This window comes from Gracilinanus agilis, chromosome 2 (genome assembly GCF_016433145.1).
Source record: "Gracilinanus agilis isolate LMUSP501 chromosome 2, AgileGrace, whole genome shotgun sequence".
NCBI lineage: Eukaryota > Metazoa > Chordata > Mammalia > Didelphimorphia > Didelphidae > Gracilinanus > Gracilinanus agilis.
The window spans coordinates 166,635,866-166,655,143 of NC_058131.1; the positions used below are offsets into that span (position 1 = coordinate 166,635,866).

The 19,278-nt window shown below is 42.8% G+C and overlaps 1 protein-coding gene across 1 annotated transcript in view; it reads left to right on the top strand.

Moving 5' to 3' along the window:
• Nucleotides 1-451: 451 nt before the first annotated feature.
• Nucleotides 452-19,278, top strand: part of LOC123233418 (ankyrin-1-like) — a 139,489-nt gene continuing 120,662 nt past the window's right edge. The window contains exons 1-3 of the mRNA XM_044659533.1: nt 452-548; nt 3,998-4,111; nt 11,345-11,448. Coding sequence (XP_044515468.1) covers nt 452-548; nt 3,998-4,111; nt 11,345-11,448 — 315 coding nt within the window. The remainder of the gene's footprint in view (nt 549-3,997; nt 4,112-11,344; nt 11,449-19,278) is intronic.

The following is a 19,278-nucleotide window of genomic DNA, read 5'->3' on the forward strand; positions in this document are numbered from 1 at the left end:
TGCTTGAGATAATTTCCCCATTTGCTAAGATGACTTTGAAGACTTCCCGGCTGGCATCATCTAAGTTCTAGAACTATCATCACTGCTAGTACGTAGAGACCAAGAATTGAGACTTGAATTTGGGACCAAGCTTTGACACTAACCATCCGTGTGACAGTAGGCAGATCCTGTCATGACTGTATATGGTCCTTGTGTCTTCATTTGTAAAATGAAGGGATTGAACTAGAAGGCCCCTAAGGTCCCTTTGAGCTATGATGTGCTATGCACTTATGAGCCTATGGAGCCATCAGTGGGGGGAGAATGTCAGCCAACTGCATCATGACTGCAGGTTGTGGCAGTGATAAGAAAGGAAAAGATGACTGGCTAAACCAAGAGCAATCCTACAGAAAGACCCAAGAGAGGCCGGTTATTAATTTTTTTAAAAAGACCTCAGTGTGCATAAAGCTCCCCGATGTTGGCTGTGGCCTTCCGTCCTGCCGTGGCATTTGCTGATGTCTCATCCTTCAGTCCTGAGTCCTGCCCTTATCGAGTCCCTGGTGACATCCAAAGTACTTTGCCAAGTGCCCTTGGCTCCCTGGATGAATTAAGTGGGCTTGGACCTCTGCTCCTCTCAGTGACCCCCCCCCCCCAGGAAGGAATGACCTCCCAGAGAAGAAAATCCCAGTTATCACTGCACCAAGTACATTCATTGCCAATCCTATCCCCTGTATAGGACTGTAGCCACTGGAGGAAGAGAGAAGGGGGAGAAAGAAGGAGGTGATAGAGAGGGGGAGATGGGCAGAGGCGGGGAGAGGGGGAAAGAGCCACTGACCCATGGACTGCAATAACATATTTTTTGCTGGCCATCCGCTTCCTTCAGGGGCTTAGCTCTCAAGCAGGCTGGGATAGGCTGATTAGCTGGTATCTTAGGACAGGATGTAAGCACTTGAAACATGCAAATTGGTTATGGGGCATAAATAGAGTTTGCTGAGCTCACCCTGGGCATCTTTGCAGACTCCAGGGCCCCTTCCTTCTGTCATTTAGGGTGGGTAGGAGGAGGCAGGCTAAGAAAACCATGCAGCTCAGGGTTCGTCTTCTCCATTGGACGTCTATGATTTCTTTTTGCATCTGCCGGACTTTTCCTCTCTCCCATTTTCAGGACAGCACCTGCAGCTCTGACCCACCCCCTTCTCTTGGCAGCAGTCCGCTTCCCTCCGGAGATGGCTCCGTATTAACTATCCCGTCTGACATAATAATGGAGAGAAAATGAAGAAATTCCATTAGTAGCTGGCCAGCGCAGGGTCTCTGTGGTGCACTGGAGCCGGGAGGAAGAAGCCTGTATTTTTAGCTAGAATGCCGTGTAACTTACTGGCTCTCGAGATGTAACTTGCAGGCTCTGGCAAAGCTGGGGGAATAGATAACTAAGGTTGGGGGGGTGGGGTGGGGGGAGGCCGAGAAGGGAGACAGGGCTCGGATTTCAGCTCAAGTGCTGGACTATGGCAGCGAGACAGGGCAGGTCCGATCCAGACCCTGCTGTGAGTATTCAACCTGCTTGTCATTGGGCTCGAATGAAAGAAAGCTTCTTGTTGCTTTTCTGTTTTTAATTACGAAGGGACTTGGGGCTGCCTCGCCTCTTCCCCGGGCTCTGGGAAGCCGGCCAGCTGCATGCGAGCCGCTTTGCTATTGGAGCCCATGTGTTGCTATCATTTTAATCTGTGTAAGGGCTGCTGTAACTAAATGGACCCGGAGGCTGACTGCTGGAGGGGGGGTAGGGGAGGCGAGCGGGAGGGCTGATTTGGGGAGGGGGCCGGCGCTCTGGAGAGAAGGGGCTTCAGGAACTGCCTTCAGAGGGCTCTCCACGGAAGGGCTTTTGGTGCAGAGATTGAAATCCCTTTTCCGGCATAGCCGAACTGCTGCTGTGTCCTTTTGCTGCCTCATACTGAGACACACAGGGAGGCTTCTCGCAGAATCCAGAGGAAAATTCCTCCGGATTTAGGAGGCTGCAGCTGAACCTGGTCCCCTAATTTAGCTTGCTGGGAATGCTCAGATATCTGCCTTAAAAAACCTGTAGCTTCCACGCTGCTGTGCTTCCCTCCTACCCCTAAGGGGAAGGGGCTTTGACGTGTGTCCTTCTGAGGAAGCAACTGCGAATGAACAGCTCTGCCCCATCAGGTTCCTCGCATAGCAAGCGAACCGAAATCCCTGTTGCCCCATCCAGATTTCTCTCCTGTCATTGGCTGCCATTCTTCACCTCAGTCTCACAAACCTGGCAGGTAAAATTAAGGTAGGCATTACACTGATTCCCGCCCCCCCCCCCAAAGCAGAGCAACTCCCATTGCCCGCCCGCCCCCACCCCAAGTAGCTCTTGTAGAGAAGTAGAGGGAAGCTTTGTGGTTTGTTTTAGGAAGTTCATTGACGGAATACTCCTTGCCTCCGAATTTGCCCCTGTCGATGCCAGCCGATTTCCTTCACAGAAGATGACGACGATGTTCTCATTGAATGAGTTACAATGAGGACAAAACTTCACTGAGGCTCTCACCGTCAGCTGGATACGCCAGTTCCCTGCAGGGTTATTATTAGAGCCTCAAACGTCTTACAGCCCCCTCCCCATTTAGTATTTTATAAATAGTCATCCTAGTGAGAGGCAGCAGATATGGCTGTAATCAGAAAGACATGGATTTGAGTTTTTCATTGAACATACACTGGCAGCGTGTCCCAGGATAGGTCACTTAATCTTTTACGGCTCCTAGACAATTCTCTAGGACTCTAAGTGTGGGGGGCCAGTCTAAAATGGCTATTGGGAGTTCCCTAGACCAACTAAGTCGTAAATGTTATTCAAAAATAAAGCAAATCCCAAACCCACTCTAGTTGGGGTAATAAGTGTCTTACTTTGTACATTGGGACATTAAAGTGACTGAGGCAGAAGGCTCAAGGTCTTACAGCCATAGGCTCCTTTAAGTAATAGGTGGTGAATTCAGAAGGAACAAAGACCATAGACTCAATAGGTTTAGAGCTGGAAGGGACCTTCGAGTACAACACTCTTGTTTTACAGATGATGAACAAGAGTTCAAAGAGTCTAAGTGATTTGTCCAGGGCCACACAGCTAGTAAGTGTCTCCAGAAGAATTTGAACCAATACGCTTCTGACACTGAGTCCAGAACTCTATTCTTTATGCCATGATTTTCCCAAAGCACCCCAAACAGCTATGTTGATGATTAAAAAGAAGCCAGGAATCCTGGTTCTTTTCCTGGACCCACTTTGAATTACTCAGTGATCCTTTCTGATTTCATGTTTCAGTGTGTGAGGTATGATTACAATCGCCTGTGATGATCTGTAAATCTTTCTTTGGCAGTAAGACACCTCAGACATAATTTGAAATTATTATTACTATTATTATTATTATTATCATTATCATTATTAAACAACTATAGTAACAGAAAATCCTCTTTTGCCCAAGAACTAAGGGAGTGGGAGCAGAGGTGAAACATGTGCTTGGCTGTTTATAAACCTTTCTCTAAAGGCTAGAATCAATCTCCTAGAACTATCCATGTGAATGATGCTTCTCATTACAGACAGGTGGGAGATGATAAAGGATATACAAAACACCCCAGCTTAGAAACCTGAATGGGGATTGTTCTCCTTATATTATAGTATCTGAAGGGACATAGGGATGCAGTCTACCATTTCTTGTTAGAAGTGCTAGCAGTGGTTTTCCAAAACTAACAAGGTTTCCACTGAAACTGGGGCCCTTGGGAAAGAGATTTTGGCTGTTTGAGAGATTGCTCCATGTTTGAGCCTGAAGGGTAGTTTTCTGATCATTTGTTCTGAGTACACATTTTTGTCTTGTTTTTTAAAATCAGTGTTGCACTGTGTAAATATTGTTTACAAGAGAGCTAGCATATAAAGCCCAAGGTAACTGGAACATTTGGGTGGAGGAGAGAGAGAGAGAGAGAGGGGGTACAGAGAAGATGGACAGAGAGAAGAGAGAGACAGACACAGTCAGAAGAAATTATTGCAGATATAAAGGCAGAGATAAAGAAAATCACAAAGGTAGATGAACAGAAAGAAGAGAGAGACAGACAAGGAAAGAAGAGATCAGGGAGTGTCAGAGAGAGGAAAGAGAAAGAAAAAAGGAGGGAGAGAATGAGACACACAGAGAGAGATAATGCTGGGATTCTATTCCTCCAGAGTTGATTTTTTTTCTTGAAAAATAAACTTTGCCTACCTTCTGTTATGTCATAAACCCCACTTTTGACTCTTCTCTCCTATGCTGAAAGGCATGATGACATTTAAACACATTCTTCCTGTCTCTTCTCTAGCCCTTGGTTGATGCTCCCTAAGTTTTTGATCTATTGCCATATTAGTATTACCCCACACAGGAAGTGCAAAGTATAATAATAGTCTGGGTGTCTCAGTTATCCGCAACTCATTCCCTTACATCCTGTGCTCCATTTGGAATTCAATCACTTCCTTTCCCTTTCTTCCCTCTTCATTTTCTCCTATTTCCTTTCTGAGGGGACTGTAATTAGTTAGCCCAGACTCTGTTAACTTAGATGAATTACTTCCTCCCTCTAGTTTAGAATATAGAGGATTGCCAATGGAGGATAGAAATAGTTGGGTTACATGGTTTAGTGCGTGTGTTTGGGGGGCATCTGAGATTAATTACAGAACCATCTCTGAGGGCAATTGAAAGAAAAGATGGGAAATTACACCGTAAGTTTCTCCCTTTAATCCCTCTTATGTTTTTGCCAGTTAAATTTGGTTGGTAAAACTAAAAGAAGAGGTGACTTGGTTGAATGAACAATACTGAAGGAAAGACAAGGTGTCCAAGAATAGACTGCAAAATTCAGAGGAAGACCTCCAAGTAGATAGGAGGATGTAGATAAAAATAGTATGAGAAATCAGTCAATCAGGAAACATTTGTTAACTGCCTACTGTGCAGCTAGGTATTCTGCCAAGCCTTGAGGATACAAAAAGAGGTAATAGATAATTGGTCCCTGCCCTCAAGGAGCTTACCATCTAATGGGAGAGATGGGATACAAACAAATACATATAAAGCAAGCTATATAGAGGATTAATAAGCAATAATTAACAGAGGGAAGGCACTCAAATTAAGAGGAATTGGGAAAGGCTTTCTATAAAATACAAGAAAGTAGGAATAAATCGAGGCCTATAATTACATAAAATGAGAAGGAATGAGTGAGTTACCTTCTTTAAGAGTGAAAGAAATGCCAGTGAGATTATGAATTGGCTACTTTATCAAAATATAAATCTCATTAAAATGAACATTGTAATATGCCAGGTGCTATGTGGGTCTTTATAAAAAATGGGAAAACTCCACTGATATGAAATAATATAGTAGAAACAACATGAGTTGGGTTGAATGGTTTACCTCATGCTCCAAGGTATTAGAGAAGGAAAAGATCACTACTTTGAAAAAGAAGGGGAACTTCTATGGGACTTTGGTAGTCATGTAATATTTAGAGACTTAAAGGCCAAAGGAGATTTGAATTGCTACAAAGACAGAGAAAGGTATCCCCACACAAAAGAAATTAATTGGGGGTTTGAAGGAGGGGCTTAGTAAAGAAATCAGTCTGGAAGAAACAGGAAACTCTTGTGGAAGAGAATAGTCAGACCTAAAAAGAAGATAGAGCTAGTTGAAGCAAAACTTTGAATTGCTACCTGAAGAGTCTGGACTTGTTCTATAGAGAATAAACAGAAAACCATTGTAGGCTCTACGGCAAGGAAAGTGACATGCTAGATCCAGTGTTTTAATAAAAATCAATCTGGCAGCAGTTGGAGGGATAGAATAGTAAGCCTGTTGGAAGGAAGCATGACTGGGTTGGTACTTTCTTCAACTGAGATTCCAGGAATAAATTCACCAATTGGAGGAGGAGGCTATGGAGGCATTGTCAGCAGTGAGAATGCCATTGGGGCAGAGAAGTAGTCTGATATGAAGGTCTGAGCCAGGTGGGAGGTAAATGTGTCTGGGTCAGTTATAGAAAGACCCTTGGATTTCTTAGCCATTTGCCACCTGTGCAGCCATGTGCAGATCTCTGGTACTCAGTTTCTTCATCTGAAAATAAGGGGAGTCAGATGAAAGGATTTCTGAATCCTCTTCTATCTCTGCTATTCTGTGACTGAGGAATTTAATTTCAGACACTGAGCTGATAGAATGATAGCTAAGTGGCAACTGGAACCAGTTCCTTTGTTTGTCAGAGGAGAAAACTAAGACTCAGAGCAGATAAATGATTTGCCCAAGGTTACATAGGTTTAAATGGCAGAGTCAGAACTGGAAGAAATCTAAGAATTTATGTTATCCAATTTGCCATTTTATTCTGGAATTGTTTCTATAACAAATGCTGGTCAAGGCTCTACTCAAATATTTTTAGTGATAGAAAATTCACTACTTTACAGGATAGCTTGTTCTGTTGCTGAAAACTGCAATGTCAAATATCTTTTCCCTTTGTGAAGCCAAAGTATGCTCTTCTGAAATATGTCCACCCAATTCTCTTAATTCTCTTCCTTAGGTCCAAGTAGAACAAGTTCTTTTTAAAATTGTTAAATCATTTTCAGTCGTATTTGACTCTATGACCCCATTTGGGGTTTTCTTGGCAAAGATACTAGAGTGATTTGCCATTTTTCTCCTCCAGCTCATTTGACAGATGAGGAAAGTGAGGCAAATATGGTCAAGTGACTTGCCCAGGGCCACATTTCTTTATTTCCATGTCTCATCTTAACATCCCCTAAGCAATGATTACCAAATCTGAGGCCAGATTTGAATCTGGAAAGATGGATCTTCCTGAACCCAGGCCTGGTACTCTATCCAGTGCACCACTTGGTTGCCCTGTCTTTACTTCTTCTTCAAAGATGACAACCCATTGGCCAAAGAACTGTCACATCTCTGTCACCCAGACCTGCAATCTGGGTGACATCCTTGATCCCTCACTCTCTTCACCCTGCACAGCCAATCTATTGACCAAACTTGTAGCTTTTCCTTTTCATAACATATCTCATATGCCCCCTTCTCTCTACTCACACAGCTGCAACCCTACTTCATGCCCTCATCATTTCTTGCCTGGACCATTGCAACAGCGTTTTTTTGTCTTCTATTTTGTCTCTTTTCCTTATATATCTTTCCTACTGAAATCCATTTTCCAATTAGCTGCCAAGGTGATTTTTCTAAAGGATAGGTCTAACTAACCACGTCATCCCCACCTCACCTCTTTCCAATGAACTCCCTTGGCTCCCTATTACTTCCAGGATTAAATATAAAAATCCTCTTTGGGACATTTAAAGCCCTTTATAACTTGGCCTCTTCTCACCTTCTCAGCCTTCTTATTACACTTTATTCCCCTCTACAGACTCTATGGCCTGTGAAACTGGCCTTGCTGTTCTTCACATACCATACTATATCTTCTGACTGTACCTTGTCATTGGCTGTCCTCCATCCTGGAAAGCCCAACCTCCTCAATTCTGTGTTTTAGCTTCCCTGGCTACCTTTAAGACTAAGCTCAAATTCTACCTTCTGTAGGAAACCTTTCCCAGCTTCCCTCTCTGTCCACCCACCCAGTTCCTCAGGGTTGTTCCACTGGGATTACCCTCCATTAAGTTTGAATGTATCTCCTAGGCTTCTAGTTATTTGCATGTCTTCTCACTCATTAGAATGTAATTTCCTTAAGAGTGTTGTTGTTCATTCATCTCAGTTGTGCCTGACTCTTTGTGATCCCATTTGGGGGTTTTCTTGGCAAAGATACTGGAGTGATTTGCCATTTCCTTCTCCAGCTCATTTTCCAGTTGAAGAAACTGAGGCAAACAGGGTTCAGTGACTTGTCCAGGGTCACGTAGCTAGGAAGTGGCTGAGGCTGGATTTGAACCCATGAAGATGAATTTTCTAAGTTCCTTAATTGTAGGGACGGTGTACTCCCTTCTTTGTAGCCCCAGCTCTTAGTGCCTGGGATGATAAAAGCCAAATAAATGTTTGCTGGCTGAAAGACTAATTGTCTGAAGAAAGGAATGATGGGATTGGGGGAGGAAGCAGAGGATAGCCAGGGGGAAGGAAAGAAGCCACTAGATTCTGATACTTGGAAAGAATGTGGTGAAAATGGAGTCATATATGGTCTGTCACTTGATTCATTGCCTTCGCTTAACACGCAGGGGAAAAAACCACAAAACCTGGGGGCATTCATTTGTTTTTTTGGTTCTTGCTGCCTCTGGTTGGTCCTTTACATCTGAGATAAATAAGTGTTCCTGATGGTAAGTGATCTATATGGACAAAGAGGAATTAGGGAGACGAACCACAGTCAGGAAATGAAAATCTTTCACTTTGACACAAGGAGTCGAGCTGGGCTTCACATCAGTTTCTCTGACCTCATCTCTCTTTCCTCTATACATGCTACCTCTCAAGGCAACAGCAGCATTCCATCCCTCTCCCAGCCTCCAGGTCTTTTCTTCCTGTTAAATATCTCCAGTCCCTTCAAATGACACCATTTCCAATCCTCTCACCCATCTGGTTGAACCTTAGACTTGCTCCAGGTTATTAATGTCCTTTTATTGCTAGTTTCATTTCCTCCCAAGCCAATGGTCTATTTGCCCATAAAATATCTTAAGTGAAAAGGAGCAAATTAGGGTGGACTGAGCCCACCCCTCTTCCAAATTTTACTATTATTGTCATGGCACCTCCCAATGCCTCCTCACCTCAATCCTCATATCTAATCAGTTATCAGATCTTTTCATTTCTGCTCTCACAATATTTCTCACAAATGCCTCTTTCTGTCTATTCCCATGGCCATGACCCTAGTTCAGGACCTCATTACTTCTGGCTGAGTCTATTGAAATAGTTTCCTATTTGCTCTCCCTATATTAAGTCTCTCCAGACTCCAATTCATTTCCCCCACACTCTCCAAAAGGCAAATCTGAGCAGAGTCACTCCCTCTTCTCACTCAGTAAAGTCCAATGGCTCCCTCTTATTTCTGGGATCAAGAGTTTCCCAGATTTCTTAGTTCAGTTTGAAACTTTAATACCTTAAGAAGCATCAATACTACAAACATACAAAAAAAACACAACATAATTTGAACATTTGTTTAAAAATTCTTTTATGCTTATTTTGTTTCATGAATTTTTGAAAAATTAATTTGAGACCTTAATTTCAACAATATGGAGCACTTTGTTATGTAGTTTGTGTTTGACAGTTTCTGGCTGATACTTTCTCAAATTGGTGGGTCAGGAGAGGTTCTTAGTCCTCTTGACTGGGGGTTACTTTGGTGACTCGAGTTATCTCAAAAAGACGATTTTTTTATGGGGTCATGTCAAAATGGTCACATGTTATAAGTAACCTTATTCTTTGGATGGCTAGGATTGCAAATACAACCCTTTCAGTCTCTGAGCAGCAGCTGATAAAGGTGTTGGGTTTTTTGTTTTTTTTTTTTTTTTTTTTGGAACCCTTACCTTTTGTCTTAGAATCAATGCTGTGTATTGGTTCCAATACAGAAGAGTGGTAAAGGCTAGCTAGGCAATTGAGCTTGTGACTTGCCCAGGATCACACAGCTAGGAAGTATCTGAGGCCAGATTTGAACCCAGTTCCTCCCATCTTTAGGCTTGGCTTTCTTTTTTTTTTTTAATTTATTAAGTTAATTAATTTAGACTATTTTTCCATGGTTCCATGATTCATGTTCTTTCCCTCCCTTCCTCCATTCCTGCTCCCATAGCCAAGGAGCAATTCCATTGGATTTTACATGTATCTAGGCTTGACTTTTGATCCATTAAGTCACTTAGTTGCCCCCTAATAAAGTTTTTTAACATTTGAAGATCAGTTAGAGTGACACACAACACAACATGGATGGTTATGTTGAATTTTAATAAGAAACATCAATATTTTTAAAAATTTAAATAATTAACTTTTGAAAAGTTTTTTATAAGTCTGAAGCATTTATAATTCTGAAGTTAACAAAAACAAAACCGAATTAAGGTTTTGGGGACATTGTATAAAGTCCTCTATGCGGCATTTAAATCTCTTTATAACCTGGTTCCAGCCTGCCCTTTAGCTTGTTTATACATTACCCACCTTCAGTAAAGTTTCTTTTGCAAACAAGGAATAAAATTTAGTAAATCTGTACTTTATGATAGAGATATAATGTACAGGCATATATATGTCTGTATATACGTATGTGTATGTAGTTATGTTGTTCAGTTGTTTTTAGTCAAGTATGATTCTTTGCAACTCCATTTGAGGTTTTCTTGGCAAAAATATTGGTGGGTTTGCCATTTAAGAATGTGATTTCTAGGGGGCAGCTGGGTAGCTCAGTGGATTGAGAGCCAGGCCTAGAGACAGGATGTCCTGGGTTCAAATCTGGCCTCAGCCACTTCCCAGCTGTGTGACCCTGGGCAAGTCACTTGACCCCCATTGCCCACCCTTACCAATCTTCCACCTATGAGACAATACACCGAAGTACAAGGGTTTAAAAAAAAATCATCAGCATGGGGGCTGTCTACACTGATCCCGATCATGACCCCTCTGAAAACTTAGTAGACAGTCTTAAGAGTGACTCTGGACAAAATGGTCATCTGTCAGCAGCTAACATGGTGGTGAGCCTCTCTAAGCTCCTCTAAGCCGGTCCTATGGTTCAAAGTAACAGTGTGTCCTGGGTCTGCACTTTAAGACTTTCCAGCACTGGATTTCATTGACTCAGCCCTTGAGAACCCCAAGCCACCCCCATGTCGTGATTCAGCATTGGAAAAAGACTTTCGTGAAGTCCGTTCTGAGAGAACTGTGGGCGAAGAGTCTATCTTGGCTGAGTGATGACTCCTGTAGAGTCTCTGGGAGGATGGATTGCTCCCTAGCCACCAGGAAGACTGTTGGCTAGTCTCAGCTTGTCAGTGTTCAGCCCCCTCAGTGAGACATTTAATATCATCTGTCTTTCAGTCTGTCAGAGGCATGGAGCAGGGCTCCTTTATTGGGTTCTCAAATAGACAGGAGGTGTCATTATTTGACCCTCTTGCTTTTATGCTACTGGCCTCAAGGTTTATCCTGCTTACCATAATTTTTTCTTGACTTTGTGGGTTGTAAACTGATGGGTGGATGCATGGATGGATGCATGGATGGATGGATGGATAGATGGATGGATGCATGGACAGATGGATGGATGGATGCATGGATGGATGCATGGATGGATGGATGGATGCATGGACAGATGGATGGATGGATGCATGGATGGATGGATGGATGGATGCATGGATGGATGGATGGATGGATGGATGGATGGATGGATGGATGCATGGACAGATGGATGGATGCATGGACGGATGGATGGATGGATGCATGGATGGATGGATGGGTAACTCACGGTCTGTTATTTCTTCTCTTTGTAGGCCGATGCTGCTACCAGTTTTCTGAGGGCAGCAAGATCGGGGAACTTGGATAAAGCTTTGGATCATCTGCGGAATGGGGTAGATATTAACACCTGTAACCAGGTAGGTGGCATCTTGTTGGAGGTATAAACATGTTACTGCTCCTTTCTGGAGGGAGAACAATTTTTGACATGCCTCATTTAGGGAATATTAGGAAACTGCCCTCATTGACTGAGCGATGGGCCAAACAGAGGCCAAGGCTACAAAGCCAGAGAGCAGTTCTTCCCATCAGTGTTTACATCCTCTACTACAGATCATTTCCTGAATGGTAGAGTCTCTGGCTAAAGCCAGGAGAATGCTATGAATACTCGAGCTCGAGGTCTCCTGCAGAGGCTTCTTTTAGAAGTTGTGTTTGGACCCTGCTGGTACATTTAGAAAATGATCTGTGAAAGTTAGGAGGAAGAGGAGCCTTTGAAAAATGATTAGACCATGAGGTCATTAAGGCTACTTTCCTGGCTAGCCGCCTCTCTGGGAACACTGTCGGGGCTGAGGAGAAAAATGGTGAATGAGCATTTGATTTCTCAGGTCTTGGTAAAATTGGATTCTCCTTCAGAACGAGCATGGCGGTACAAGGGCAGCACAGAGCAGCCTTGGCGAAGCCAGGAAGAAGTTGTGGGGGACTCTTGCTTTGGGAGAGAGGAAGTTAGATCATATCATTAGGGTTCAAGCAGGCAGTAGAGGGTGAAGGATGAGCTCCTCCACAAAAAGGATCTGGACTTGAAACGGGAAAGGAGGTAGCTGCTTTCAGCAAATAGAAACAAAAGACGAGAGGTTCAGGCATGTGGCCTGGATGACCTCCACAGAGCCAGCTGGGCAGATTCTCAGAATACCAGACAAAGTTTCCAAGGGCAGCAGGCCACCATTTCTCCAGCTCTGTTCACCTCTTGGCTCCTCACACCCTCTCCCGTCCCTCCTCCCCACAAATACAGACAAGACAAAGCCTTATATAGGCCAGTGAATCAATGGTTCATTGGTTCTTGGAATTTTTTTTTAACCTTTACCTTCTGCCTTGGAATCAATACCAAATATTGGTTCCAAGGCAGAAGAGTGGTGAGAGCTAGGCAATTGGAGTAAAGTGACTTGCCCAGGGTCACACAGCTGGGAAGGATCTGATGCCAGAATTGAACCCAGGATGTCCCATCTCCAGGCTGGGTTCTCTATTCACTGAGCCACCCAGCTGCCCCAGGCTCTCGGACTATTAAGGCTTCCACAAGATCACAATCAAAGAAGAGTGGGAGCAAGAGAAGTGTATTATTTGGAGCTGCAGTTTGGGCTTCCCTGGTTCATAGAACTTAGAGCTGGGAGGGATCTTACAGACCACCTTGTCCAGCCCTTTCATTTTACAGAATAGGAAGCCAAGGCCCAGAAATGACTTGCCTAAGGCCACACAATCAGACCTTGAACCCAGGTCCTTAGACCAGGGCATCTTTTTTCTATCTTTCTGTCTGAGTAGGGAAACAAATTCTCCCAGTTTCCTCAACTCAACTTGTTCTCTATGCCAGGCTCACTGGTCCTCCTCCTTATAAGGAAAGTCTAAAATATTTTATAAGATCTAAAATATAATAAGAATTTTTGTTATTATAACAAAACTATATGTAGCATTCTAGGCAGCATGATAAAGAGAGGGCTGGACTCAAAATCAAGAAGATCCAGATACAAATCCTGCCTCAGACACTTATTTGCAGTGGGACCCTGGGCAAGCCACTTAACCCCACTGGGCCTCAGTTTCCTCCTTTGTAAAAAGAGGCTGATGGGTTTGATGGATTTGATGATGGCCAGTGTCCCTTCCAACTCTAACTGTGTGATCTGTGATAGGATTAAATGCAGTATCTCATTGTAGCCACCAGTCATATATAGAACAAGGGCAGCTAAATGGCTCAGTGGCTGGAGAGTCAGGCCTAGGGATGAGAGGTTCTGGGTTCAAATTTGGCCTCAGACACTTCCTAGCTGGGTGACCCTGGGCGAGTCACTTAACTCCCATTGCCTAGCCCTTACTGCACTTTTGCCTTAGAATCAGAGTATTGATTCCAAGACAGAAGGCAAGGGTTAAAAAAAAGTCACATGGAGAAATGTGCTGTTTTTATTCAGTTCAAGAAACATTATCATGATAATACTACTTTTCATAAAAAGTCTCCTTCAGTCCTTGTGACAACCTCGTGAGCTAAGTAAATGAGATATTTGGAAATCCCTCAGTATAGTGTCTGGCATACAGTAAGTGTTTAATAAATGCTTATTCCTCTCCCCTCTCCCCTCCTGTGATTTCATCAATTTTTCATCAATTCCTATTTCTTAAATGCTTTATACTTTACAAAGTATTTCCTCACAACTACAGTTGAGGGTGAGGAAAATCAGGCCACAAGAGATGGAGTCCTGACCACGTCTCAGAGGTAGAGTGCAGGACCCAGGAGGGAATGTGCTGGTGTCTAACAATTGGCTCTCTGAAGAAAAAATAATGTATCCACCACATGTTTTAATTTTATCTGTATCATTAACATTTTCTCCATCACTTTTTAAAGTCTAGACATTCAACAAAACAATAAATCAAGCCCCAATTTGTAGCATTGGCCAATTTATGAGGTATTAAATGCTCACATTGAAAATTTAACTATCAATTCTTGAAAGTCATGAGTTGGCTCCAGCACACTCCTGGACCCAAGTCTCCTGACTGATAATCCAGTGCCCTTGTCACTCCCCTTTCTGCCCACCCTCCCATTAAAAACTGAAACTTAGAAAAGTTAAAGTGATTTGCTCAGTTATTAAATGGCAGGGCCGGGAGGGGCAAGTAGGTGGCACAGTGGATAGAATACCAGGTCTGGAGACTTGGTTCAAATCTGGCTTCAGACACTTACTCCTAGCTGTGTGCCCCTGGGCAAGTTACCCCATTTGCCTAGCCCTTGCCCCTCTGTCTGAAAGTTGTTACTAAGATAGAAAGTCGTGATTTTAAAAACAGAAAAATAGATGGATGGGTTGATGGATGGATAGATAGATGGACAGAAGGATAGGTGGATGGACGGATGGATAGATACCTGGGTAGATGATGGATAGATAGATAGATGGACAGAAGGATAGGTGGATGGATGGATAGATAGATGGGTAGATGGATGGACGTAAGGATAGATGGATAGATGGATGGATGGATAGATGGATGGACCGGTGGATAGGTAGATAGATAGATAAGTAAAGTAGGTAGGTAGATAGGACAGAGAGATAGACTGGGAAGGAGAGAGAGAGAGAGAGAGAGAGAGGGAGAGAGAGAGAGAGAGAGAGAGACGGATGAATGAAAGTATAAATAAATGGCCGGGCTAGAGCTTGAACCCAAGACTTCTGCATTCAAGGCCATGTTCTTTCCATGACTCCACAGCTACCCTACTCACTGCCATAGGATGTGAGTCTCACAGAGTCAGACCCATGAATGGTGAAAGGGAAAACTGTTTCCCAGGCCTCCTACTCTCCCAGAAAGGCTGTAGGGATGTGTCCTTATGAAAGGGGTGGATTAACCATGAAAAGAGTAGGGTGCTGAGTTTCACTGCAGTGCAGTTTTTCTTGAGGGGTGCCAGCCCTGGAGAACTCCTCTTCCCCAGGGTCATATTTTGGTCCTCTCCAGAATTCTGTGGCAGTGGCAGAAATGGGGATGAGAGCATGCTTGCCAGCCTCTAGCTCATGCCAAGACCATGTATTGGATTGGGGAATTCTAAGGACACCCTAGGAACATGACTCTGGAATTTGATGAATGTGCCCTGTGGGTGCAGTTAGTGTCCTGGGCTGTATCTGGCCTGTCTTCACCCCTAACTCAATAGGCGAGTATCAGGTCACCTCTCTGGCTCCCTGCGTGCTGAGAGCCACAGCCACCAAGGAATTATTTACACTCTTATCGACAGAACATCTCAGACCTGGACTTGGGCCAAGAGAAGCAGATAATAGGCTCTGCCAGAAACCCAGAGGGCTCTTTCTGTTCGATTTTGAGGCTTCAGGCCCTCGCCCAATTCTTTTGGGATCATCTTTACCTCCAGGGTATGGGAAAGGGAGAACTTCAGAATCAGACCCATGGATTTCTGAGGAGGAAGAGGAAGACATCACAAACCCTGGGATGGAGAATGGAAAGCCCAAGAAACCCTCCCGATCTGGAGCTCTATTGGTCTGCATCTTTCTTATCAATCCAAGCACTGCAGCGAAGGCAGACAGGTCACACCTGGAAGAGAGATTTTCAATTGTGCTGGAGTTTAATTGCTGGATTTTGTAGGCTTCAGTTGGGGAAGGTGGGCAGGGAAGACGAGAGGAGGAGAGCTTCCAGCTTCATTAAATCTCCTAGAATGTTCCATAGCACAGTGATTCATTTCACAAAACTACATGAAGATTCATTTCTTCATTGATTTATATTCATTAGCCACTCTGGAGAGGTAAAGAACTGATATATCTAGCAGCATAGACTAAGAATGGGCTTTTTTCACTATTCTTTAAGGAGCTGCTCTGGCTGTACTCAAGGGCCTTATGATCATGCTGTAGGAGAAGTGGTTGCAGGAAATGGGAATATTTAGCATGGAGAAGAAAATGCTTAATTGGGGGGATCAGGGAGTAGGAGGGAGAAAGGAAGGAGAAAGGGCAGCTAAAAGGGGGAAGCTTTAGGCTTGCTGTAAGAAGAAGCTTCCTAACAATTAGAACCCTTCAAAGGTAGAATAGATTTCCAGAATGGTCACAGATTTAGACATGGAAGGACTCTCAGAGATTATCATTGGATATTTTTCATTTTACAGAAGAGAAAACTGAGGCACAAGGGATGATCACTCATTTTTCAAACATCACATTTCCTTCTCCAGCTCATTTTACATTTGAGGAAATTGAGGCAAAGAAAGGTAAAGTGACTTGCCAAGGAGAGGCCAGATTTGAATTTAGGAAGATGAAGCTTCCTGACTTTAGGCTGGGTGCTCTCTCCACTATACCACTTAGCTCTCCTAATGATTAGGGCCATCCAAAAGTAGAATGAAATTTTGGGAAGAAGTAAGTTTGTGTTCATAGGAGATCTTCCAAAAGACATCAGAAGACCACTTGTTAGAGGTGGAGAAGGGATTCTTATTCATATGAACTGTTTGAGCACTAAGTTCCCTTTGGTTTCTGAACTTACTATTATCATCAAAAGTATCATTTATTAGTGTTTATCATATGTCAGATGCTGTACTAGGTACTTTAAAAATAGCATTTCATTGGATTCTCAAAGAAATCTTGGAAGGTAGGTGTTATTATTATCCCATTTTGCAGTTGAGGAAACTGAGGCAGGCAGCAGTAAGAGATGGCATCCTGAGTTCAAGAAATAGCATTTGACCAGTTTGGTTGGGACATAGGGTACATGAAAAGGAGTAATGTGAAGTAAGTCTGGAAAAATAGGTTGGAGACATATTATGCAGGGCACTAGGATCATCATTAAAGGTTTTAGAGGCATTTCTAACACTCAGGTGCCAGCATAATAGACATCTATTTGATGCAGAACATCTTAAACTCTAGCAGCAGGGACACACCCATCAAAAACACTTCCTTAAGTGCTTAATTGGACTCACTCACAAGCCTTTCAACCCATCTGGCCCCATCAGAAGGAAATGAGATGAGAAAAGTAAGAACTTTTGCTTCTCTGGAGTTCCTGGAATTATTAATCCATCATGGACCCTCCATTGGGAGCCATAGGTTGTAATCCCAAGAGTGAAAAGCCCTATTATCTTATTTTTCTTTTTCTGTTCTTTTAACTCTAACAAGATTGGCTAACTTGTCCTCCTCAATGGAAAAGAGAACATTTGCAGGCTGGAACCCTAGAAAAGTCTTTCATGCTGAAGAGAACATTTCCTGCTTTGGCCAGGGGACCAAGCAAAATATCTTTACAACAGATAAAAAAAAAGATTGCCTGGGGGCAGAGGAGAGAGTGGAGAGGAGAGAGGAGAGAGTGGAGAGGAGAGAGGAGAGAGGAGAGAGGAGAGAGGAGAGAGGAGAGAGGAGAGAAGAGAGAGAGAGAGATGGATGGATAGAGAGACAAATAGGCAGACTGGTAGATAGATAGATAGATAGATAGATAGATAGATAGATAGATAGATAGATAGATAGATAGATAGATAGATAGATAGATAGACAGACATAATCAGATTATCAGAGATAGACCATTAGACAGATAAGAGATATATCATATAGATAGAGAAGAGATAAATAATTAGATAGTTAGATAAGAAATAGATCAGACAGATAAGTGACAGGTAATCAGATATATAATTAGATACAGATAGATAGACTGACAGACAGATAATCAGCCATACATAGATAATTAGACATATAGATAAGAGATCAGACAGATAAGAGATAGATAATCAGACATAGATAAAAAATAAATCAGACAGACGCTATTTTCCTAAATGACAATGATAATAATGATGATTATATAGCACCTACTATGTGCCAGGCAATGTATGAAAGACTTTACATTATAGATATTATCTCAATTGATTGGCAGAGATAATCATGATTTCCTGATAAAGGAATATTAAAGACCACACACTCCCCATTCTAGACAAAATGACCTCCTAGCTGTTCTCTATACATGGCATTCCATCTCCTACCTCCGTTCCTTTGTTGTCCCTTGGGCCTGGAAATCCCACCTCTTCGCTTCTGCTTCTTGGATCCCTATTAGTATTTTCCAACTCTTGAAATCTTGAAATTACTTTGTATTATTCTCTCTCTCTCTCTCCCTCTCTCTCTCCCCAATAAAAGTCCCTTGAGGGCAGGGACTGTACTGTTCTTCTTGTCTTTGTATCTTAAGTCAAACATAGTATCTTGAATAAAATCTGATCATGGGATCATGGTCTTAGTATAAGAAGGGACTTTAGAAGCCATCTGGTTTAAACCTGTCATTTTACAGAGTGGGAAACTGAGGCCCAAAGGTGAAAAAGAGGTGAAATGACTTACCTGAGGTGTCACAGGTAGTAAGTGACTAAGTCAACATGGGAATCAAGGTCCTCTGATCCTAAATGTCATCATTCTTTCCTGTGAGCCAGATAGTCTCTCATCATAGCATGTGCTTAATAAATATTGAATCCAATTAATGAATGTTTTTGAGACACTGAAAAAATCTGCAATTTATTTTAAGTACATGGTGATGAAACTGATGATGAGCCCTGTTGTTACATTTCCAGTGTTCACTCATTGTGACAGAATGGGCTTCACTGGCCAGGGAAATGATAGTGACAACAGTACAATGGAGGGAGCAGAAGAACATAGAGTTATGGAAGGGATCTTCAAGGTCATCTGGTCCACCCCCACCCCCATCCCCTTTGCCCATTTTATAGTGAAGGAAATAGAGGTCTATAGAGTTTAAGCGACTTGACCCAAGTCGACCAGGTAGCTTGTGACAGAGAGAAATTTCTTGGTTTCTGCAAGTCTAGAGGTTTAACTTTCTGAACTAACTCCAAAGGACATTAGAACCCCAAGTTTAAGACTTCCACCTAGTGTGTGAGAAGCAACCTCACTTCAGTCCTTCAAAAGAGCCATAATTTCATCAACCTGGGCTCTCCACCCATTTCCATGAGATACAGCTAGGTAGTATAATAGAAGAGTAGCCCAGGAATCAGGAAGAGTTTAAATGTAGTCTCAAACATTTCCCAGATGTTCGACCCTGAGCAAATCACTTAGTTGCTGTCTACGTTAGTTTACTCAATTGTAAAATGAGGATAATAGCACCTATCTCTTAGGGTTGTTATGAGGATCATATGCCACAGTATATGGAAAGCACTTAATATGATACCTGGCTTATACTAAGTGCTTTGTATATTCCTTCCTTCCTTCCTTTTCCTTCCTTCCTTCCTTCCTTTTCCTTCCTTCCTTCCTTCCTTCCTTCCTTCCTTCCTTCCTTCCTTCCTTCCTTCC